This window comes from Vanessa cardui, chromosome 3 (assembly GCF_905220365.1).
Source record: "Vanessa cardui chromosome 3, ilVanCard2.1, whole genome shotgun sequence".
In the NCBI taxonomy this organism is placed as follows: Eukaryota; Metazoa; Arthropoda; class Insecta; order Lepidoptera; family Nymphalidae; genus Vanessa; species Vanessa cardui.
Genome location: NC_061125.1, coordinates 9,169,066 through 9,193,644, shown reverse-complemented (window position 1 = coordinate 9,193,644; position 24,579 = coordinate 9,169,066). Strand labels below are relative to the sequence as shown.

The window sequence follows — 24,579 nt, the reverse complement described above, 5'->3', positions numbered from 1 at the left end:
CCTAAACTACTGATGCAAACGCTAATGAATGATTTTGATTTCAGTATTTTTACAGCCTGACATATACTTAACTTTAAATTTACGCAACATAGTTTTATTAATCTTACCGAGTGTCCTTGCTTGAGAAGAACCGGCTTCTCAATAAAATCTGTTTTTCGAATCAGACATAGCTTCATTTAACACTTATATGACGACTCATAGGCTTTTTATATTTTTTTAAATAAAGATTATTTTCTTTAAAATGAAAATATTCTTCTAATTGGTAAGTAGGTAAGATAACAATAAACATATACCTACCCGTTATTAAATAAAAGATTGGAAATTTGTCATTTTTCTCATTTATTTGAAATTACAGTGTAACTAAATTTAATGCAACTCAACAATTTAATTTTAGTAGATCAAGTCTTTTAGAATCGCGTTATAATTCTGTGGAATGTTAATACATATAAGTTTACGAGACATGTTATAGCATTACAATCAATTAAAATTAACAATACAAATTTTAATTTTAGTAAATAATTTTTTTTTTTGAAAACATGATTTTGCAAAGTAAAAAGGAAAGTTCTTAAAATGAACTCACAGGCAAACAGTAAAAAAGTATAAATTAGACAATAGTTATACATTTACTAAATCTATGATTATGTTTAAGCACCTACATAAGTATAATATAAAAATAATTGCATTTTATCAGTGGCAATCTAGACCAATTGTATTCACCTAAGATTTATTGTGATATTGTACTTCTAAATATGAATTATGTAATATTAGCCATATATAATGTTATATGTAATCAAAAATATGATACTAAATGCAAAAAGCAATTATGTGAATACTCCAGCTTGTTTAAAAACGTTAGTATGCCACTGATGAATAATTTTGACCATTATTCTCTTTTTTTGTGCTTGATGTGTTCATATCTCATCTTCCAAATCAAACTCCTCCACTGGAAAATCTCCCACAGTGACATACATTGGTTTGACGAAACCTCCATACTTAGGTGGGCATGTGAAATACCTTTTGCCATTGACCCTGAAAATATAAACTTTTGAAAAAAAACCGATTCCAATTTATACTAATATTATAAATGTGTTAAAAAAGCAACTCTGTCCGTTTGTCGGTCGCTCTTTCACTACCAAACTGCTAAACCAAATTTGATGAAATTTGGTATTTAATCTCCGAGAAAGACCATAGGCTACTTTTTGCCTAATACATGACAAACAAACTCATGAAACACGAGCAAAGCGGCGGGCGAAAACTAGTAATATATGTTTTAGGAAATTTCACTAACAACACACAAAGATGGGTACTATCTAGTCCCAATAGGCTATTTGACAATGCGAAAAATAAATTGTGAATTATTGTAATCAGTGTATATATCATGAGTTTAAAAATGGTTATTTAGTAACGAAAGTTGAAAGTAATACTTAATTTATTCAAAAATCTATAAATAAAAATACATTTTTTCAAATGTTTTTCACATGACACAAAACACTCCTGATTGCCCGGGCTTATGATGAAGTCACTTTCTTGTTAACCTTGCTTTTCTACTATATGTACAACAGATTAAAATACAAGAAAGTGACGTCATTGACCCCATTGCAGCGCCATATTGTCCAAATTTCTTTTTGCGGGCTATTTAAATATGGAATTTTTAATATAATATTTTTCGGTAAATATGTACTAGCAAAAATAATATCAACTTCTACTAGTTTTAGTTCATATTTGTATATATATATTTAAGCATTTAATGTTGTTAATTCTTATGTTAATAAACGTGTATATAACTTCTACTGGGTTCCTTAACTTCTACTACATAATATAAAATGGATTTTAAAAACCAGTCAAATAGTGAAACAATACAGAACTACAACAGACAGCATAACATATTATATTGTACTCACGAGCCATCGTTCTTCCCGCGCGGCTCATCGTACTGCACTCCAATCCACAGTCCACGCGCATTTTCCAGCGGCCCGTTGTAACGCACGGTGGCGCGACGCGTGCCCTGTGCTGGCACCCTAACCTCGCACCGCGCCCCCACCAGAACTGCTTCCGCTAACCTATAATAAACAACATATGTTATAGGTACAATTTAACACAGGTAACATATATATATGGTATAATTTAAAAGATTGCTTTATAAGAATATTATTTAATATATTTATGCTGCTTCTTCAGTGGTTGCCTGCATTTAGTGTTATATCTATTGCTTAAAACCTACTTGTCCTATTAATTATATATTTGATATCATCAATTCAAAGCATCTTTTAAAAAAGTACATTTTTTCAATAATAACTACACATTTGTATGTTCCCTACACAGTGCACAATATTCTAAATAAAAATGACAAATTTCGTTATTTTAACTATCTATGTATAAAAATTTTGTTATGTTAACTATTTACGTAATTAGTTTTTATTTATCTAAATAAACCATCTACACACATCATAGAAAATAGAAATATTACATACTTAGCTTCTTCCTCTGCTTCCTTTTGCTGTTGCTCTTTCATTTTGTTTGTTTCTTCTTCATTGTATTTACCAAGTTTGTTACGTTGGAGAAATGAACGTAGAGTATCACCTTTTTTTTCATATTCTTCTTCAGACAAACGGAATCTACAAAATATGAAAGATTGCAAATATTTCTTTTTCTAGTAACTGGTAATTTGTATACATGAAGGAATATTACATAATTTAATGGAAAATTGGGATTTATAGAAGAGAAAAATGCACCACTCTCACTCAATAATAACTTTACACCAACTATCAAACAAAGAACAAGTAAATGTTATATTATTCTATATAAAAATAAACAGTATTTAAAATTTCTATACTAATATTTTTAGTAATTACCTTTCTGCACTATCAGCATCTGCAAAATCTTTAAACAAGGTGAAATTATCTGTGACATGTATCCGCATACCATCATCAATGGGGTAAGAACCAAGCAAGGCATCATCATTGTTTATGTCACACACAAAATTATTTTTGCTGTCAAAAACTTTAAGTTTCATTGTTGAAGCTGAGCCACCAGTTAAAAGCTCCAATTTAGTCTACAAACAAATAGTGATTTAATAAAAATAAATTTTATGGATAACAAAGTTGATATAATATTAGTAGTCGGGAAGGGATTTAGATTAGAAAGCCACGAAATTCGTATTTTGGGAGGTTGGGGGTGGAGGGGGGGATGGTGGAGAACCCCCCTGTACCACTCCCCCCCCTCGGAAACACATAGTTTTTGAGACATGATTTTTTTTAAATCTTTGATTTCTAACCTAAAAATGTATGAAAAATATAGAGCCATTTGAACTATAGTACTTAAAAAATTAGAAATCTGGCTTTCGAACGTCTCCAGCGCTGCGGGAAGTGCAGCCCCTTCGCCCTTGCGTAACAGTCTGCAGCCACTTCATACTCGCCTACGCAGCTTCGGCTTTTTGGTCGCCTGCGGCGACCAGCCTCAGCCGCTTCGGCTCGCATGGTGCCTGCAGTCTGTTACGGCGGGCGGGGGCTGCTCTCCCTCCGCGCCTCCGGACTTTTATATACACTCTAGGGGTAGAGCATACTAGTATCATGCAGGGTCGGGGTTGACTAAGTATGAAACAAAATGGCGGTCACCGATTGTCACCCATAAAAACGTCAAAATTGTTAGTAAATTATTGTATTTTTAATTATTAATTTCGATCAAACTAAGTGATTCCGAAACCTAATATTTTGTGGAAATACTTAAATAAATATAATCTTTCGAACAGTAAACATTTGAAACAGAAATTCGTGGATTTCTAACCTTGTAACCCACAAAAACGTCAAAATAGTTAGTAAATTATTGTATTTTTAATTATGAATTACGATCAAACTATGTGTTTCCGAAACCTAATATTTTGTGGAAATACTTAAATAAATATAATCTTTCGAACAGTAAACATTTGAAACAGAAATTCGTGGCTTTCTAATCTAAATGTGAGCCAAAAATTGAATTTATTTTAAAACTAAGTGAATGTTTTTCTAAATTATCGACTAATATTTTAAATGATTTATTTCGTTCTGTTGTCCATATGATATCATTTAAATTTTCATCGTACTTACATAATAATTTATATTTCAATTCCAAAATACATTTCTATATCAAGAGAGCAAACAATTTTTATGAATCATAGTAACCTTAAATTCATGGATAGTGATTCCCTTTTTAAATCTGCGTTCCACCGGAGCTGCATCGTCGCTGTCAGATTTCGTTATTTGTACATTTATAAAGTCTTGAGTTATAACCTGAATTCCTTCCATAATTTAAGAAAAATGTAGATGCCGGTTTAGAGAACCCTTTGTTCCGATAAAATTTCAGTAATCAAAAAAAATAAGACAATGACAAATTTATTTATGTTACTGACAACTGACGTCTGAGTTCTGACACTTCAAAGAGAATTCCAAAGAGATATATAAATTATGAAGACAATTAATAATTGTTTTAGTTACTTATCGGTTTTGTCTATTGGTAACATATATTCCACCGTAATCGGAATCAATAAAAATGATGAATAGAATTAAGAGGAAAGAGAAACCTTATGGATTTCTACGTTCTTCGGAATCACGCTTGTTACGGTCAGACTAGTGTGAATTACTGGAGGTTTTATAAAAGTTCTAGAAATGCAAATACACGTTAGACAAATAGGGTTTTTACTATGTTTAAAAAAATATATTCAAAATGTTGATGTTCCTACTCAAAAGCTACATAAAATCATGTTTCGCCAAAATAAACACATTTTCTTACTCTAAAATTTAATTTAAAGTCTTTTTATTTCCGCAAAAACGCTGTTAGTCATTTTGGTGACCTTATTGATAAAACCGTTGTGTATGTAAGACTCGCATTCATTGAATGTTAAAAACATTAATTATTTTTTGGAAAAAATAAAAAATTAAAATCACCATCGTTTGAGTGTAATGTACAAATACTAACACTAAAACTTCAAAAAGAAATTTTTATTCGTGCCAGATTATATTGGAATAACAGTTTTTGCCTATCTGACGTCACGGTAATGGCGGCTAGTGTTTAATAAATTATGCGCTTTTATGACTCAAAATGATAATATTTAAGGATATTTCTACATAATTTATTTTAATATTAATCAAATTTCATAATTTATTTTTCAATATCGAATTTACTTTATTGTATTTCAAAATAAATATGCAATTTTAATATTGATTTGACGTGATATATATCATGAATAATATATGCTATTCATGCTGAATTTATAAAATAAAATGAAAACTCTCGAGATCTTGATATACAATACAAATTATGACCTCTCTACAACATCTCTCTCGTCTCTCATCCAAACTTTGCTATCGTGGTTCACTTTCATTTTTAAATGTATATTGTGACCGCACCTTGTTTTATTAACTAAGAGATATTTATAGTGCGTAACATAGCAATAGAATTTGGAAGTCTTTTTTATTTCATTAAAAAGTAATCGAACTTTAGTTAACTACTAGGATTTCATACAAATTTTATTAAAAAAAAATAAATGACTGCGTTTGTAAATACCCTGCGTTGCTCGGCGCTCAAGTTTGTAATTTATTCATTAAATTTTGTAAAAAATTAGTATTCTCAGCGTTAAGCACAACCGAGTAAGTTTTTTTTTAATTTCGGTATGGTATTTTTAGTATAAAATGAACTTGATAATATAATACTTATTTAATAGCAAATGCAAAGAAATATATCATTACTAGTTTATATATTTAACTATACTTAAACTGTATCTTAAATACTTTCCTTTTGTATTATAATGCCAACTATGATTATCTCTTGTAATACTTCAATCGAGAATATTTAGTGTTATTTTATCTTCCAGTATAAACTGCAAGGTGCCACATATTGTAATTTTTTAATACATTTACAATTTAATATACTTAAAAAAATACTTTCTATATTTATGCATAATATGTCGCCTGTTGCACCTCGTGCAACTAATATGTAACGAAAATGATATTTTTAGTTTTAGAATTGGGTGCAATGAAGAATAAATAAATAAATATGGAAGTTTAAATTTTTAACCAGGTTTTATCAGGTATAGAGGAACTTGAGAACGTCTTTCTCTTAGTAAATTAATATTAAATTAAAATTAATTATGTTATTGTGTATTTAAAATTAGGTAGTTTATTACTAAATTCAGTTTTAAGGTCATTTTAATATCTTTCAGATGCTTAGCTTTAAATCTGAACTGATCAAAGTTTAAAAAAAAAATAACTTTCCAATTCAAAATAATGATCAAAATGTAATTATGAAATTGGATTTAATGGTAATATGATAAATAATGTTTCAAAACGGACACAGCTATATATTTTTCCCCTAGTCCTTTTGTTGACTTCATTATGGTAGACATCATAATCCCATACTGGATACAGCCCGTGGTTCAACGAGCAGCTTAAAGCTGAAACTCAAACTAGAAAAACAAAAACAACTATACAATGCGTGCAAAATTGACCCCGACGAGAATATTATTTGAGTGTGATCCCTGAAAATGTATCCGTTAAAAAAATCCGCGATGCATTTTATAATTTTTTTATTCAAGCACAAGTATGACAAACATTTAGCATGCATTATATTTGCTCAAGTATATAATAAGCTACGATATTTAATGTGATTTCTCATATATTTTATTAAATCTTCTATGACCCCTATAAAACTATAATTAAAATATATACTTTACATATTATTATATAAACAGCTGAATGATATCAATTTAAAATGTAAAATATCTTTATATAAACACTCCCTAATCTACAAAATATTCATTGCGAATATTAATAAAGATACATCTATAAATTTATTAAGTTGTTAGTATCTACGATTTAGCTTATTAGACGAAAACTATCTTCCAATTGGGTCTACCTTCACCAAGTAAGGAATAAAACATTAAAATAAAATAGTAATATCAATTTTTTGATATCATTGAATAAAAATAACCTAAGATATGTCGCTCCTCACATATTGAACGATACAAGTTTGAAACTAAAAATAAAATCTACTTCACAGTGTCAAAATATACAAGTTATTTTTTTGTTTTGTTTTAATATGTAGCGAAGAATGAAAGGATTTAATAGGTTGTTCTGTAAATCGCTCGTAATAATCTTCAATTCTTCTTTATTTTTGTTCATACGACGAGTTCCAGATATTTCCAGTTGATTCGGGCGACGCGAACGTCATCGTCGAGGCCTTTGCACACATTGCTAGCGATATCATTATCATGTCGGAATGAAAAATCGCGACAAATATAGTGAATTATTATTATTGTTACTTAATTAAACACTTTTAAATGTTAATTATAATAAAATATCATTCCGACACAATACAGTAAATATAAAAATTAGACGCCCGCCGAGTACAACAGTGCCAAGATTCATTCAATTTTATCAGAAAATGTTGCTATTTTTATTTGTTTTAATTGTACAACAGTTTAATGTTTGTATTACAACATTTTCTGTACTCTTTTTCCGATTTTCTTTTTTTGAAAAACACAGAAAAATGAGTTATACTCATTTTCGATAATGCATCACTATGAGAATATAGTTTTAAAAGTCAATGTGTTTAATTGTTTGAAAATATTTTTAATTTACTTTGGATAAAATATAAGTCCACGAAAAACGATGTTTGAAGTTTGAAGCCTGAGACAGTAGGATGCATTGTCAAAAAGAGGTTGTCAGTGCACTTGTTCTAGACGCGCGTACGTACCTGGCCCGGGTCGCTCCACTTGAGCGCCGAGGCGGGTTCCTCTTCCGCCGCCCGCCAACAAACAAAACACCTCGTAACAAGTAAGGCACTCGTATATTTCAACTTTGTATAAAATAAATCTTTGGCGTTATACGTCGGCGCGACGCGTTGGCTCGTCGCGTCTCCCGAATCATTTCCACTGGAAATATTGGCGCTGCCATCGCCGGGGTCAAGCAGAGTCGTCCTTGGCATCATCTTTCGCGTCTTCTTTCGCGTCTTCTTTTGCGTCTTCCTTTGCGTCTTCCTTCTCCTCTGTACCTTCTGTCACATCAGGCGATGGACTCGTTTTAGATCCTTGATCGAAAATATCCTCGGATTTCGCCGCATCCGACGGTTCGTGATTCGATTTTTCTTCAGAATTTTGCGGCGGTGAGTTAATTTTAGGTGTTGTTATCGCGAAACTTGTGTCGATTGCTTCGTTCGCGTCATATAAGTCAGCTGGAGCCTGATTTGTTTCAGTTTCCGGTTCCGGTTCATTTGGTACGTCTAAACTGTTTTCGTCCATCTCCTTTTGGCTGGTTTCTTGTTCATTCTGATCCGATGTCCGATCCGATGATTCTGTTTCAATTTCCGTCGGATCGTATTTATCGTTACTTTCAACTTTTGGTTCCGATACTTCGTTATTACTTTCACTAGCACTATTATCTTGTACACTTTGTTCATCTTGACTAGGATTAATTCTATCATTAACTTCATTGTTCTGTGGTTTGCTAATATCACTAGATGGCTCGTTAGTTTTCTCCTCTGGCGCATGTTCTCCTTGCTCGTCACTCTGAGTAGGGCCTTCATCAGCCGCGCCCCATCTAGATTTTCTATCTTTGTCTCTCCTAGGATTCTTTTCAGGTTCTCTTGATTGTCTAGGTCTTTCTTCAAAGTTTCTTCTTCTTTCGTTGCGGTCTCTAAATCTATCTTCGTGTTCCCGGCTTCTACGATCCCGTCTTCTATCATCCCATTCGTTCCTTCTATCCCAGTCCCTCTCTCTGTCTCCCGTCCAACCTCTTTCGTTATATTGATCTCTTTCATCAAATCTTCTATTGCCTCTTTCATAATACTCCGGGGGACCTTCAAACCTAGAAGCTTCAAAGGATCTATCTCCATCGAAACCGTCGTATTGTCTCGGACCATCAAACGGTGGACGAGGTCCATCAAATGGTGGTCGAGGTCCATCGAAAGGTGGCCTCGGCCCGTCGAAAGGTGGCCTGGGTCCATCAAAGGGAGGTCTCGGTCCATCAAATGGTGGCCGCGATCCTTCGAATGGCGGTCGTGGTCCATCGAATGGAGGCCTCGGTCCATCAAAAGGCGGTCTGGGCCCATCAAACGGTCTCGGGCCATCGAAAGGCGGTCGAGGTCCATCAAATGGTGGACGGGGGCCGTCGAACGGCGGTCGATTGCCATCAAATGGCATACGGTTAAATGGTGGTCTCTCGAAGATAGGTGGCCCTCCTTCGAAGGGTGGTCTTTCAAATGGCGGTCGGTTGAATGGTGGACCCATTCCATTAAATCTAGGTCCAAACGGCCCAGGTCCTGGACCTTGAACTTCCATCCACGGTCCTGAAATGAGATAATTTTCTTCAATGTCAAAATAAACTTAGGTAAAGTGGGGAGGTTAGATAAAATCATACCTCTCATTGGTTGCCTAGCTGGTGGCCCTCTCATTCTTAACTCTGCAAATATAAAGATATGATTTTGATTTACAAGTTTAAAAAGGGTATTTTGATTGATATATATTTTTTTCTGTGAGTAAGGGATTTTTATAAATATATCACGGGCATGCTTTATTTTTTAACATTATGCAAATTTTAATGTTAAATTTTCTAATTTGACTATACAATTTTAGTAGCGAGTATGTAATGGTTACATTCTTACCAGGAGCGAAGGGCGGTCGCGGCGCTTGCGACACTCCGACTGCACCGCCTGCGAAATATATATAAACATTTACACAAAGAAAAACAACAGGATAGTGTTAAGAAAGAAAGAAAGAAAGAACACTTTTATTTGGGACCGTACAAAAATATCAAAATATATATAAGTTACTTCAAAATTAGAAATAAATTTAAAAAAAAAACAGGTAACCAAAAAGACAAAGACATGTAAAGGTATACACGATATCATATATATTATACATATTGTTATAAAGATACAAAACTATAAGTTATGTGTGGGAAATTTGCAATTTAAGCATGAAAAATCTATTACTATAAGTAATATCTCATTTAAAAAAAAGTGTAATCGTAAAAAATCTTCATTTGGAAATGTTTCATTTCGCAAATATGCTGCACAAAGCCTACAAGAAAGCCTCCCTCAGAACTCCCTAACAATGTCAATGTCAATGCACCACTATACTTAGAACCTAAGATGTTGCCACGTAATATTTTACATTTTTTATCTGGTACTTTTCAAATGGATTATTATTATAATTACTAGATCAAAATGTAATAAAATAAATTTGTAATGTTCTTAAAATGTCAGGACCTCTTTGAGAGGTCATTTACGTCTCCTAATTAAATTTAAAACATTTTCTAGGAGTGTTTATTAAAACGAAGTTGCCAGGATCGTAGTTAAGACGTTAAAACTCACTGGCATCCATGGGAACGCCGTCGAGGCGCGGTGGGCGCTCCAGCAGCGCTGGCCTCTCCCGCACGTCGGGCTCCGGCGGCGGCTCGTCGGACACGTCGCCGGGTTTTCCGTTAGCCATCTCCCACAACCGTTCCTGTAGGCTCTTCTCTGGATTCTGGTCATTTGTTTGACTACGGGGTGATTTATCTCTACTTATTTCCCTGTTAAAGAAAGAAAAAAAAGATTTAAATTAAACAGAAGTTTATATATACTGTGTATTTTAGCATCTTACTACTTCCAACCTATAAAACCATTACATCAATCATACATCAAAGGGAAAGGTAGGGTAAGAATGAGGTAGGTAATTCGGATCATGTACGGAAAACGAAGAGATATTTATTATGTCTCATATTGCGAGAGAAAATGCTTACATTGTGAACGATACAAAATAATATAGGTTTGTTAGTAGTAATTAGTAAATATATTTAAATGGAAGATTTTTGAATATTTCAAATTGTCATTACATTTTCTTTATGAAGTGAACAGAAATCAGACTGAACGTTTATTACGACCTAGAAAGAATTACTATTTTATCAATAAGGCCTCCTTTTGCATCGCATGCTACTTTCAAAATTTCGTATTTAATTTATATCCTCTACATTACCCATTACAAATATATTTATAAGGTTTTACTGATAAATCAGATGTGTATATTATAAACACAAGATTGCTCATAGATAAGATAAACTATGCACTCTTTGTTGTCAAGAAGACACACTAACACTAGTTGTACAAACGCGATTATATCTATGTTACCAATTAAATTACCGGCAATGACATTTATTTTAATTGTACACACCGGATAGTGTAGATTTTATTAATTTGATTTATAGTTAGTCTAAAAATGGTTTCATGCTATTTTGGTAAATAAGACTGACTAACGAACAGTTATCATCGTCAACAATGAAATAGCTCACCGGTTGCCGTCCCGGGAGCCGAACCGGTCCCGGTCGCGATCGCGGTCCCGGTCGCGGCGATCCCGACCCCGATCTCTGTCACGGTCTCTGCGATCGTCCTTTTCCCTGATTGACAAAGTAATTCCTTGTAATCACCTACTTAATAACCCATCAAATGCTCAAAAAAATCACACTAACAAGTACGACCAGATAAAAACTAGTGTAATTATTCTTATGAAGTATCAAAAATAAATTTGATAAAATCGATTGAATATAATCGAATGAGGTAAAAGTCTGGAATCTTTAGTTATATTCATAGAACAAGGTGTGTCAGTATGTGTATAGATTGACTGGTAAACTGATGAGTGTATCAGTATACGAATAAATTAATAAGTTGGTTAAGGTCATTAGTAGATTAGGTGACAGATGAAAAATAAACGGTAATGAGTGTGGAAGGAATGGAGGATCGTCAGTATTGCGGTTTTCGTGATTTAGTTAGAAATTTTAAAACTTTCAACTTTTTTCAACACTTTTGTAGTATTTATTGAAATTTATAATATGTTGTATCGATGTATCGCAAGTACGTCGATTAGTATGGAATCAATGGATCCGCTTAATGAGCACTTGCTGTGATATAAATTTATTATTGGAAACACAAGCATCGGTCAAACAAATAGAGCTTTGGATGAATATTTTGTTGGAAACCAACAAAACTTATTACCTATCAATTCGTTTCAATTAGCTTAAAATCACATTTTGAGATATGTTTTCACTTATGACTCAAAAAGAATATCACTATCAATATAAGCAAAAGCACACAGTCGAAACAACAAGTGTTTGCATTATGGTAGTATCATCAGCTGATACTGAGTTATGTTTTAAAAAGTTACGACTTATACACACATGATTTTAATTAATATAATGAAATTATAATCAATACAACATTTTAATAGAACACACACAGTTACGCTTACAACATATTGGTCGAAATGGAATTATTATCGATGCAAATCGTTTGAATTCATTTTTCCACTAACCTGTCTCTATCCCGTCCTCGGTCGCGGTCCCGTCTATCCCGTTCGCGCGGTTCTCTCCTATCCCTGTCCCTCCTGTCTCGGTCTCTATCCCTGTCGCGGTCACGCCTGTCCTTCCCATCCCGATCCCGTCTATCGTCCTCCCCCCGCTTATCGTCTGGAGGAGGTTGAGTCGTATCGAACGTTGGTGGATCTTGAGGATTGAATCCAGGTGGTGGTTCGGACGAGTTAAATGTCGGCGGCGGCTTGGATAATAATGCTTGCAACTGTAAAAAAAAAAACAAAATGAAATTTAACAGAAAACCTATGGACTAAGATCGACTTATTCCTTTTTTTTTTACTGGCAAACTAATTTATCCTTAAGTATGTGATGCATCACGTACAATAAACTGTTATAGTACGACACAACTTAGATGTCGCATCGGCAAAATTCGTAAAACCGATCGCATCCGAATTAAGTACGCCATCCCAAATTATCAATATTTATTTCTCATGCGAAAATGATCTTTGCACAAACGTAATAACTTGTAATATCATATGACCTAATATAATAAAATATTCGTCAATTTGTCGCGTCGATTTACATGCACTTGCTTTCTCGTCGCGTGAATCTATAGCGACGAATAGCGTCGAATGGCGCGATAGGGAGCTATTTCTATTGGTTGTGTAAATCGGCAGTAATCGGTTTTATTTTCATTCCATTGCATTTTCCGATGCTACATCTAATTTGTGTCGTACTATAGTTTTGTAGCGGTGTATGAACAGATTATTTTAAAACGACGACGTGATTACAAGATGTGCCTTTTTCATTGTTGAAATAACACATGTCATAATAAGAGTAGACTGTGTAATTATATCAAAATGTGTTCAGCACAATCATAATCCGTATATATTTAGGGTGGTTGTTAGCAGTAGCAATTGTGCAAGCCCGTCTGGGTAGGTACCACCCACTCATCAGTTATTCTACCGCCAAATATCAGTACTCAGTATTGTTGTGTTCCGGTTTGAAGGGTGAGTGAGCCAGTGTAACTACTGGCACAAGGGACATAACATATCTTAGTTCCCAAGGTTGGTGGCATATTGACGATGTAAGGAATAGTTAATATTTCTTACAGCTTCATGGTCAATGGGTGATGGTGACCACTTACCATCAGGTGGCCCATATGCTCGCCCGCCAACTAATAACATAAAAAAAAGGATGATTACCTGATCCATGGCTAGCGGTTCGTCGTGCTCGTCGGGGTCGAGGTCCATGGCGTCATCAGGCGCCGCCTGCGAAATGTAAAGTTACAATATTACATTATTATCAAGAATAATAGTAGTCGCCCGCGTCTACGCTCGCGCGTTAGTGGGTTAGCTCTCATGAGTTAGGTAAAAAAGTAGGTAGGTAGAAAAGGTAAACAAGTACTACCTTGGAGTTCGAACTTCACAACAAATTTCATCAAATTCGGTTCATTAGTTTGGTCGTGAAAGAGTGACAGACAGACAGACAAAGTTAGTTTCAGATTTATAATATTCGTATAGATTTTAATATATAATACTATATATGGCATGGCGGGCAATGCAATGTGTATATCCCTTAGGCTTTAGGTTGTGTGTGTGTACTCACGAGTCGAGATGGCCCAGTGGTAAGAACGCGCGCATCTTAACCGATAATTGCGGGTTCAAACCCAGGCAAGCACCGCTGATTCATGTGCTTAATTTGTCTTTATAATCGTGCTCAGCGGTGAAGGAAAACATCGTGAGGATGATGCATGTGACAAATTTCATAGAAATTCTGCCACATGTGTATTCCACCCGCATTGGAACAGCGTGGTGGAATATGTTCCAAACCATCTCCTCAAAGGGAGAGGAGGCCTTTAGCCCAGCAGTGGGAATTTACAGGCTGTTGTTGTTGTTGTTGTGTGTACTCACAAGTGTGTGCGACAGCGGGGCTGGCGGCGCGTGCGTGTGCGCGTGCAGCGGCAACACGAGCCCGCCCACGTTCATTCCCACACCCATCAGGCCGCTTAGGAATCCACCCACCATGCCTAAATAATTAAAAAAAAAAATTATGTTACAACATGTTTTGAATTATATATTTTTAATTCGTCAAAAGATATTTACAATAATATCAGAACCAAAAGTTGTACCATGGCGTAGATTTGCCGAAAATTTCGAGTCGTTCGAGAGAAAACCTTTCGTACTCCCCTTCAGAATCGGACAAAATCAACGGTCTGTGAATGGTTTATTGTCATCATTTTACCTAACCTATTCTTGCTTATTTATTAAGTGTTTCTATGATTTTGACCGGTATTTAATATTCGCCATCTCATTTTAGAAAATCTAATACAATGACCAGCTTAATGAGTATTACCAAATTTATGACAATATTACGATAAGATATTTATCATATAAACTAAGAGCAATGAGTATAGTATTATTATCAAAATTTAAGTATAAGCTAGACAGATTACCTGTTTGCGGTGGGAAGCCCAGTAGCGCGCCTGCCGGCGGCAATCCGCCCTCTCGCTGTAGACCTGCGGGGAAGAGCGGTTTAGTTTCGATTTTTATTTAAAATGATAACATTTATAAGCAATTTTATTTTTTTCATTACTTTATAAGTAATTTTATTTTTATTCTTAGTAATATGTTTAATAGAAAGATCTACAATAGGCTATTTGACTGGTTTTTAAAATCCATTTTATATTAGTTAGTAGAAGTTAAGGAACCCAGTAAAAGTTGTGTTTTTTTATTTTTAGTACATATTTGCCCAAGAATATCGTATTAAAAATTCCATATTTAAATAGTGCGCAAAAACGCTACTTGGACAATATGGCGCTGCAATGGGGTCGGTGACGTCACTTTCTTGTATTTTAATCTGTGATACATATATAATAGAAAAGCAAAGTTTACAAGAAAGTGACTTCATCATAAGCCCGGCCAATCAGAAGCATTTTGTGTCACGTGACAAACGTTTGAAAATTTGCATTTTTATTTATGGATTTTTGAATAAATTGTGTATTATTTTCAACTTTCGTTAGTAACTAGCCATTTTTAAACTCATAATATGCACTGATTACAATAATTCACAATTATTTTTCGTATTGTCAAATAGCCTATTATAACATTATAAAGTAATTTTATCTTAGTAATAAGTTTAATTGAAAGATCACTACAATTGATTAAATTTAATCAAATTCATTTTATACTAACCTGGTACCGGCGGCCTGATAGACGGTACTCCTGCCGCCAGCCCCGGAGGTAGTCCACCCGTCATACTGCAAAAGAAACGATTAAAATTCTATTTAGGTACTAGTATTGATTTCGAGTCAATAGTTATATAGTGCGCGTCAAGTGTAAGTTGGCGTGTGGCAAAAACATGTACTAATTTTTTTTGTTCATTTATATCTTATTTGTTTTATTTACCCTTATTAAGAAAATTTACCCAAAATCTAGTAAAAAAGAAACGTAGAGAATTATTTTCTAGGGAGATAAGACAAAGGTGTAGCAGGTGCTGCCACAGGAACGCCAACTTATACTTGACAGTCCATAGCACTAGTTGACATATTTATAAAATAATAATTGCTTACAGTTTGAAGAAAAAAAAATGTGACTAATGTTCGATCATTTTATAGACAGGCTTTGTATGTAGCCTAGTAATATAATATATATAAATATACAATCGAAAAATACTAGCTGTCACGACTCACCCTGGGGGAGGCATTCGCGGAACCGGCATCGGTAGGCCGGCAGGCAGCGCCGGCGGAAGTGCCGGGGGCAGAGCCGGCGCCGACATGGGCATACCAGCCGGCGGCGGCAGACCCGGCGGCAGTCCGGCCAGCATCGCGCCCGGCCCGCCTGGCATCATCGCCATGCCATCCGGTAGCGCCTTAGGAATCATCTGCGTGTTGAGAAAAATATAAGCGTGCGATCGAGTCGAACGACGCTGCTGGTGATGGTGCAGGGTACTCAGGTTACATGGTACACCCACTCATCAGGTATTCTACCGCCAAACAACAGTACTCAGTATAGTTGTGTTCCGGTTTGAAGGGTGAGCCATTGTAACTACAAGCACAAGGGACATAATGTCTTAGTTCCCAAGGTTAGTGGCGCATTGACGATGTAAGGAATAGTTAATATTTCTTACAGCGTCATTGTCTATGGGTAACGGTGACCACTTACCATCAGGTGGCCCATATGGTCGTCCGCCAAACTATACGACGACCTCCATGGTCGAGTGGTGTGTACACCGGTTTTCATGGGTACGCCACTCTGAGGTCCCGGGTTCGATTCCCGGCCGAGTCGATGTAGATTACCATTAGTTTTCTATGTTGTATTGGGTCTGGGTGTTTGTGGTACCGTCGTTACTTCTCGTTTCCATAACACAAGTGCTTCAGCTACTTACATTGGGATGAGAGTAATGTATGTAATGTTGTCTCATATTAATATTATTCATCATCATCATCCTCCTGCCCTTATCCCAATTTTATTTGGGGTCGGCACAGCATGTCTTCTCCTTCCATACTTCTCTGTCAAACGTCATCTCACAAGTAACATTCTTTCTAGCCATATCGTCTTTCACACAATCCATCCATCGTTTCCTTGGTCGTCCTCTACCTCTATATCCATCCACATCCATGCTCAAGGCCTTCCTCACAATGTGTGTGTATTGTGTTATTATTAATATTATTAATATATTATACCATAAATAAAAAAAACTCACTCGCGGCGGGAGCCAGGGCGGCAGCGTGTCCTCGTCGACGGCGCCGCCGTCCTCGAGCGCGTCGAGCGACAAGGCGCCCAGCAGCCAGCGGGCGTGCAAGGCCGCCCACGGCAGGTAGGCCACGCCCAGCTCAGCCTCCCAGTGGTCCTTCCACTCGCGGCCCTTCACGCCCTTGCCGGCCGCCCACGCCACCTGCAGCGAGACAACGTTACTCGTCGGTTGGCATTATTATTTATTCGAAAGGCCAGGAGGGCTTTCACCGGAAGAAGGAGGGCCTTCACCAGAACTCATTTCATTTTATTTATTTATATAAACGATCCAGTCCAAAATGTTAATTACAATTTAATAATCACCGTAGTCACAGGAATAGTTCGAATACACAGCACTTTCACATAAAAAAATCAACTAAGATAGTTTAAACAAAACGGCAATATGGCGGCAATCACAGCGATTCGTCATAAGTGTGGTGAACGGGCGCCGTCTCGTTTTTAAGATGGCTGCTCGCCTCCAACGACAATGACGCTTCACTAGGTTGACAGCTTGTCAACCTGATATAGGACGGAAACGCCGTCATATTTATTATTTATTTATTTATTTATTAAGATACACCATCGACTTATCAAAATAACTAACACAATATTATAATGCACTAAATATACAATCCAGTATGATTTGCCTTTACAGGTGTATACAACATTGTTGGCATTTGTTTGTGTGCGATTACATGATGCTATTAAGGTATCATCTAAATAGTATAAAACTAACACAAAACAAAATAAAGCTAGGTGCAAATAAAGTTAAAAATTAAGAATTAAATTAATAACAATATTAATCCACTTAATCTAGATGAGATAGAGAAGAAAAGTGCAACAAATAATTATTAACTATACAATCATTCTTCGTCATAAATAACATCTAAACACTTTCTAAACATATGTACATTGTAGTGAGCGTGTGGTTTAATACGTACTGTGATCTCCTTGGAGTGCAGCTTGTGTTTATTGAGCTTGGCGAGTGCCTTGGCTGCGTCCCGCCGTCGCTCCATGACGACGAAGGCGCATCCGCGTGGCGCGACCACGTCGATGGAGACGACGCCCCCGAAGGCTCCGAACAAGTCTGATAGCTCCTCCTGCGTAGCCAGTTTTGACAGGTGCCCGACCCATAGCGTCGTACTGCACACTGGAAAATATACATTAAACCCATAAATATTTTACAAAGCCTTCAAGTTGAAATATAATTGCTCCAAATATAATTAATTAATAAATGTGTATTAGTTGCGCTCACGAGCTGAGATGGCCCAGTGGTTAGAACGCGTGCATCTTAACCGATGATTGCGGGTTCAAACCCAGGCAAGCACCACTATATATATGTGCTTAATTGTGTTTATAATTCATCTCGTGCTCGGCGGTGAAGGAAAACATCGTGAGGAAACCTGCATGTGTCTAATTTCATCGAAATTCTGTCACATGTGCATTCCACCAACCCGCATTGGAACAGCGTGGTGGAATATGTTCCAATCTCTCTCCTTAATGGAAGAGGAGGCCTTATCTCAGCAGTGGGAAATTTACAGGCTGTTACTTTACTTTTTAAGCTATTGCATAGCTTCTATCGCGGGCCTTGAGCGCGGGGACCGAATCCAGAAATTCCGTAACGAAAAAACCTCACGCTCCCCACTCCGACGGGCCGTGCATCGTCTAACGTCGTTTCAGTTCGGCAGTCTTCGACACGGCGTTGTGTGCGTGCGATTAGACGTATTGTACGACTACGAAACTCGAATATTTATGTTTCTTATTTCAGTTATCATAAACCTATAGTTTCAATGATAAATACTCTTGAATAACCAACAGCTACTGTAAGATGATAAAACCCTATGTGGGTTTTATTTATTGCAAAATAATAAAAATATTTTAAACAATATTAACTTTTTATTTATTTAATAAAAGAAAAAAATGTTTTCTTATCGGTCACCACGCTCAAAAAGTGTAACTTGAATTAATATCAAAGAAAAAGAAATACTGCATAAATAAAATAAATAAATAAATATAATTTCATACAAGTTGATACAAAATACTATGCAATAGCTTTAACGCGGCAGTCCCCGAGTGCCACACGTCTTTTTTTACTTTACTTTAGTTGCGCTCACACAATGATACAATATAAGGTCACTTAATGCATACCAATTCCTATTCGAGACTATTAAGACATACTGAATGTTAAAACTTAAATAGACTGGCTCTACTAACAGTTCTTCAGGAATAAAACACTACTGTTCCAAAGTTCCAATAACTTCGTAGATATTCAAAAGAACATATAATAATGAAACAAATATTGTTTAACTCTAACAGTTGTTTGGTGTAAACAAGACAGAAGATTGGGAACATACTACCATGAGAATGGACTATATTTTTATGTCTTAATTTTATCTTATGAATGTCCAATGCCATAACTAAATAGTTATTCCCACTGACCACTAAGATTCTCCTTTTTAATAGGTGGTAATCCTTTCTTCTCCCTCTCCCTTTGTTTTTCTTTTTCAGCCTCCCGTTCCTTGTAACTCTTCTCCCGGTCTCTATCTCTATCCCTGTTGAATTAAAATATGAAACATACCACATCAAAGAACTAATATCTGGTTTAGTGGCAATTTTATGCAATTTAATGAATAATGAATCGCCATTTTGCCGTGGCATAAATAAATTGCCATTATCTGACATCTGATCGATTTCCAATTTCCAACTTTTGATCACATATTAATGAGAAAAAAATATATCTATCATCATATTGGCAAATATAATTTTTGATATCTTGATTAGTTTTGGAAATAATAGGCTATTTGACTGGTTTTTAAAATCCATTTTATATTATTTAGTAGAAGTTAAGGAACCCAGTAAAAGTTGTGCTTTATATTTAATATGTACTATATTTGCCGAAAAATATCATATTAAAAATTCCATATTTAAATAGCGCGCAAAAACGCTATTTGGACAATATGGCGCTGCAATGGGCTCGGTGACGTCACTTTCCTGTATTTTAATCTGTAGTACATCTAGTAGAAAAACAAAGTTTACAAGAAAGTGACTTCATCATAAGCCCGGCCAATCAGGAGCGTTTTGTGTTACGTGACAAACTTTTCAAAAATTTGCATTTTTATTTATGGATTTTTGAATAAATTAATTATTATTTTCAACTTTCGTTGGTAAATAATCATTTTTAAACTCATAATATACACTGATTACAATAATTTTCAATTTATTTTTCGCATTGCCAAATAGCCTATTTCATGGTCTTATTATCGATAAGTTAACAATTTTTACCGCGTTTTTTGCTCATAGCTCATAATGGAGTTTGGGTAGATAATGGCACTCTAGATATAGGTACCACGGGAGCATGGGATGTACGTGGGATGTACGTGTGATGTACGTGTGATGTACGTGTGGTGTACGTGTGATGTACCTGTCGCGGTCGCGGTCGCGGCGGCGTCGCGGCGAGCGGCTGCGGCTGCGGCGGCGGCGGCGCGGCGACTTGGAGCGCGAGCGGTGGCGGCGCTTCGGCGACGGACTCCTGCGGACACGCCCACTACAGACCTCGCTCACACCGCAAGTTTAAATTAACGCGCATCATTCGCTCGCCTCTAACATGCTTACTTTAGGCCGATACAGTGATTAGGTTAGGTGAGAAGGATTTGACAGACTTTAACGAATCTGTATTCATTTATATCAGTAGATCGAACAATACCTGATAATTTAAGATAGTTTTGTTAAAGTAGTTTGAGGATATTTTATTAATTGGCTATATGCAGCACAAGATATATGTACAAAATTGAAGAAAATAAATAAAAAAATATAAATTTAAAGACGAAGACAGTTTTCGAGAATTCATTAAAGAAATAAATTATATTGTTAAGCACTTTTTTTACCTAACCATGTCACATTTAGGGAAGATAATGTTGGGGCACATTTTCATGAACAATAAACATAAACCAATCTAAGTGGATATTAAGTGGATAATTATATAGTATAATTAAAAGTTTGTAAGGGGCAAAACTATGCGAAAAAATTGGCAAGCATTTAGTAATGGAATAAAAAAATAATTGACTAAATCATCACCTGGAGTCATTAGCATCTGGTATTTCTATAACTTGTGGACCTGTTTCAACAAACTCTATATCTGATTCATTTGCCATGTCATCTTTTGATTCATTTTGTTTCTGTTGTTCTGGTTGTGAATTCTAAAATATAATTCGTGTATTTTATAATTGTTAGAACATAAACACTTACTATTATTATTTTATAATAAATGTAAATATTTTATTTAAAATAACAGTATGATCTTACTAAAAAAGGAAGATTTTGGTTCTGATTTTGTTGCATTTGCATATCTGACATCATTGGCATTAAATTCTGAAAAATAAACATAAGTCATTAAAATAAACTGAGGTTTCTATATAAGTTAAAAGCTATTTCAGTCATAGTAGCTTTGAATACTATAACTATAAATATTAGTTTAATGCCATTTTAAAACAGATAACTTACAGGTATTTGCATTCCAGTCATTAGTTGCATCTGAGCTTGTAAACTTTGTAGTTGCCTCATTATTTCTGGATTTGTTAATATACTGAAATAAATCAACATACAATCAAATTATTTTATTAACATATCCTCATGTTAAATTATTAAATAACATGGTTAATTGTAATAAGTGTAAAGTACACAACTGATTATTTTGTATTTCAACTAGCATTCCATAATACTCCATCAGTGCAAGAGTAGTAGTCTTATGTAGCATTTTGGTCCCAAATTTAGTTACTGTGCATACAACAAATATTTTATAATACTATAGGCTTAATTAATCAAAATTGTGGCATATTAAATATGTAAAATTGATTAATGAAAAAATAGCTAGTTTCATATTGGGTGTTAGTCATGGGCTGATTAATCTTGTTGTAATTTTTATTTATATATCCTTGTCCAACCACAAGAAGAGTTAAGATAAATCAATAATTATGTCATTGAGTTGACAAAATGCCAATGGTTGAGATCATGAAAAAGTCATATTAAAATGAAATTGTTTAGTATTTAAAAATATATACTTATCAAAACTTGTTTATCACTTGATGAACACAATACAACAGTTATTAGCAAATTCTATAGAAAATGGATATCTAAGTTTTGTCTTGTCTTTACTTCTTCTTTAGTTGGAATAGTTTAAAATATAATTAAATATATTTGAGGAAGATTACCTGCCAAGGGCATCTGTGGGGTTACTATGAGTATTGTGGGATGTGTGAGTTGTGTGCGTAGAGTGTGTGCTGTGCGTTGAATGAGCTGGATGTGGGTTGTGCTGCGGAGGAGGCTCTGATGTTTGTTCATCTTCACTCTCATATTCAAAGTCATTGAGCAATTTACGGTTAAACTTCGCTGGGGGAGGATTGGATGAGTCATCCTGGAACTGAAATGAATTAAATATAAATTTCCAAACAATGTTTTAATTATTATTGTTCAAATAAAAAGGTGGAGATTATCAATTCATCGGTATAAATTTTTAAACCATTTTCTGGTGCAACTTTTTGTTTATAAGCAGATTTTCATAATTGTTCTCATATTTTTCTCTATAATGGCACCATGGTGGTTCTACTTTCATTTTCCTTATTGTACATTATTAAAGTTTAAAACTTGGAGTCTTGTTATATTACTATTTTTTTATATGGATCATTACAGTTAGAAAAGTATATTTACCGCATCACCCATGGGCGAAGATGTGTGAGGTGAGTCTTGACGAGGCATGGGTGACATTTTACTGTCCGATGTATTGTGAGTGACATTTAAACTACTTCCTGTAAAAGATAAGTAACAGCATTAAAACATAGTTGAGAATGGATTTTTGCACATTTTATTATAGTAGATAATATATGCAATAAAGTATAAGATCAGTATTGGCTGGAGTGTTGTAATAATAATATTAAGATAAGATAAAAAATGCATTTAGTTAAGTCAATATGACTTAACTTCATCAACATATTTAAAAGAGTAAAAGTAAACAAAATTGAAAAAAAAAATATGTTTTTTTACCATTGGCAGTGTTGTTTTGTTGCTGCATAATTTCCATGTGGAGTGGATGGTTGGGGTCAGCCATATCTAGCAATGGTTGGATCACCTCAGGGCTGAATACATTATTCTTTTGCCATAGATTTAAAACTCTTATTATATTACGCTGAAATAAATGATATAATTATGTTTTTAAAATTGCAACCTAATGAAGAATCTATTTTATTTTATAATGTATAAATATGTATTATAATGATTATACTATTTAAGTAAAATATGTGTTAACATTTATTATTCTTAAAATAAAGTTATTAAAAGAATAGTCTATCATGAATAGATAGCATTATTTTATAATTATGTTATTCTGGCTATACTAAAAAGTAATTAATGAATGTTTATTGTTTACTTTTAATGGCTTCACTCATCAAACACCAAAATTTATATATATTGACAATTTTTAATTTTTTATGGAAAAAACTATATGGAAAAGCAAATGTTATCACAGATTAAGCTTATTAGGATCAGTGTATAACCTAAAAGTAACTTTATATAATATACCTTATCATCATCAGGACATCTGAAGAGATTGGCAAAAGTTTGTTGCATGTTTTTAGCAAACCTTGGCGCGAACACATCCTTGTCCTGTCCGAATTGGTGCCTGGACTGCCTCACTATAGAATCTATCACGTATAAACCAGGCACTTTGTATTCTGGTTTGCACTTTTGTATGAATTTTTCCACACTATGTACAACATGTTTATAGAATTTTATGGCCTTTATAGCACCTCTCGTGATAGCACTCATCTTCGCCTTCGAAATAGGAGGCCTGTTTTCGTACAACCCGGATAACTGAAAGTTTAACATTAGTTAGTACGATGCCACGGTTAACATAAACCGATACGATAATTTAACGGAAAATACCTCCGCGTTGAACGATTTTACTTCCAGCATATCCATTTTGTTAATTTATTCACTAAAGCTTAAATATTAACAAACTACACTATTAAAAATATTTATTTGCCTTAAGAAAATCATCTTCGTGAGCACATCAACATGCTCAGAATTACAAAATGGCGTGCTTATTAAAGGGTTGCCACTTGCACTATGTCTAGTGTCGCTCTCGCTCAACGAAACGAAACTTGATTTTTTTTCCGCTAAAGATAAATCTAAAGTTGATAAAAACTGTACATATTTAGGTGTAATACTATTAGATCTTTCTATATTTATCTATCTATCTTTCAAAGTTTTAGAAAAAGGAAATATTAGTAACTAAGATATATGAAATAAAAAAAAAATGTTTATAATCATCACTGATATAGTGTAAATCTAATACAGTATTTTTGAAAAAATGAGATAACAAAAAGTTTAAAGACTGCAAATATTTTGCCTACGAAAATAAAATCCAAATTTTAGCTGGAATGTTGGTTTCATAGTCAGATGAATTGATTTTATTAATTACTAAAATTTACAAGAACAGTATTTCGATTTGTTTTACACGATAGTTAGTAAAATTACCTTTGAAG

General features: G+C 34.7%; 2 protein-coding genes across 3 annotated transcripts; both read right to left on the bottom strand.

The window, feature by feature from the left end:
* Positions 1 to 320: 320 nt before the first annotated feature.
* LOC124543776 (tubulin-folding cofactor B) lies at positions 321 to 4,391 on the bottom strand. The gene is made up of 5 exons (XM_047122075.1): positions 4,158 to 4,391; positions 2,853 to 3,052; positions 2,472 to 2,615; positions 1,902 to 2,060; positions 321 to 1,029 (listed from the first exon to the last, which is right to left on the bottom strand). The coding sequence occupies exons 1-5, from the start codon at positions 4,278 to 4,280 to the stop codon at positions 912 to 914; spliced, it is 744 nt and encodes a 247-aa protein (XP_046978031.1). The 5' UTR covers positions 4,281 to 4,391; the 3' UTR covers positions 321 to 911.
* Positions 4,392 to 6,539: 2,148 nt separating this feature from the next.
* Positions 6,540 to 24,147, bottom strand: LOC124543244 (SR-related and CTD-associated factor 8). 2 transcript variants are annotated; one of them, XM_047121391.1, is made up of 23 exons: positions 23,978 to 24,147; positions 23,615 to 23,905; positions 23,081 to 23,222; positions 22,748 to 22,845; positions 22,252 to 22,460; positions 21,545 to 21,626; positions 21,347 to 21,412; positions 21,119 to 21,240; positions 20,466 to 20,573; positions 19,484 to 19,596; positions 17,986 to 18,194; positions 17,016 to 17,207; positions 16,003 to 16,193; positions 15,506 to 15,570; positions 14,767 to 14,829; positions 14,225 to 14,340; positions 13,517 to 13,582; positions 12,314 to 12,576; positions 11,298 to 11,402; positions 10,342 to 10,541; positions 9,631 to 9,678; positions 9,387 to 9,428; positions 6,540 to 9,315 (listed from the first exon to the last, which is right to left on the bottom strand). In XM_047121391.1, exons 1-23 carry the CDS (start codon positions 24,011 to 24,013, stop codon positions 7,934 to 7,936), a joined length of 4,209 nt encoding a protein of 1,402 aa, XP_046977347.1. In that variant the 5' UTR covers positions 24,014 to 24,147; the 3' UTR covers positions 6,540 to 7,933. The 2 variants fall into 2 exon arrangements, with proteins under 2 accessions (XP_046977347.1, XP_046977357.1); XM_047121401.1 differs by lacking the exon at positions 11,298 to 11,402.
* Between the last annotated feature and the right edge of the window lie 432 nt (positions 24,148 to 24,579).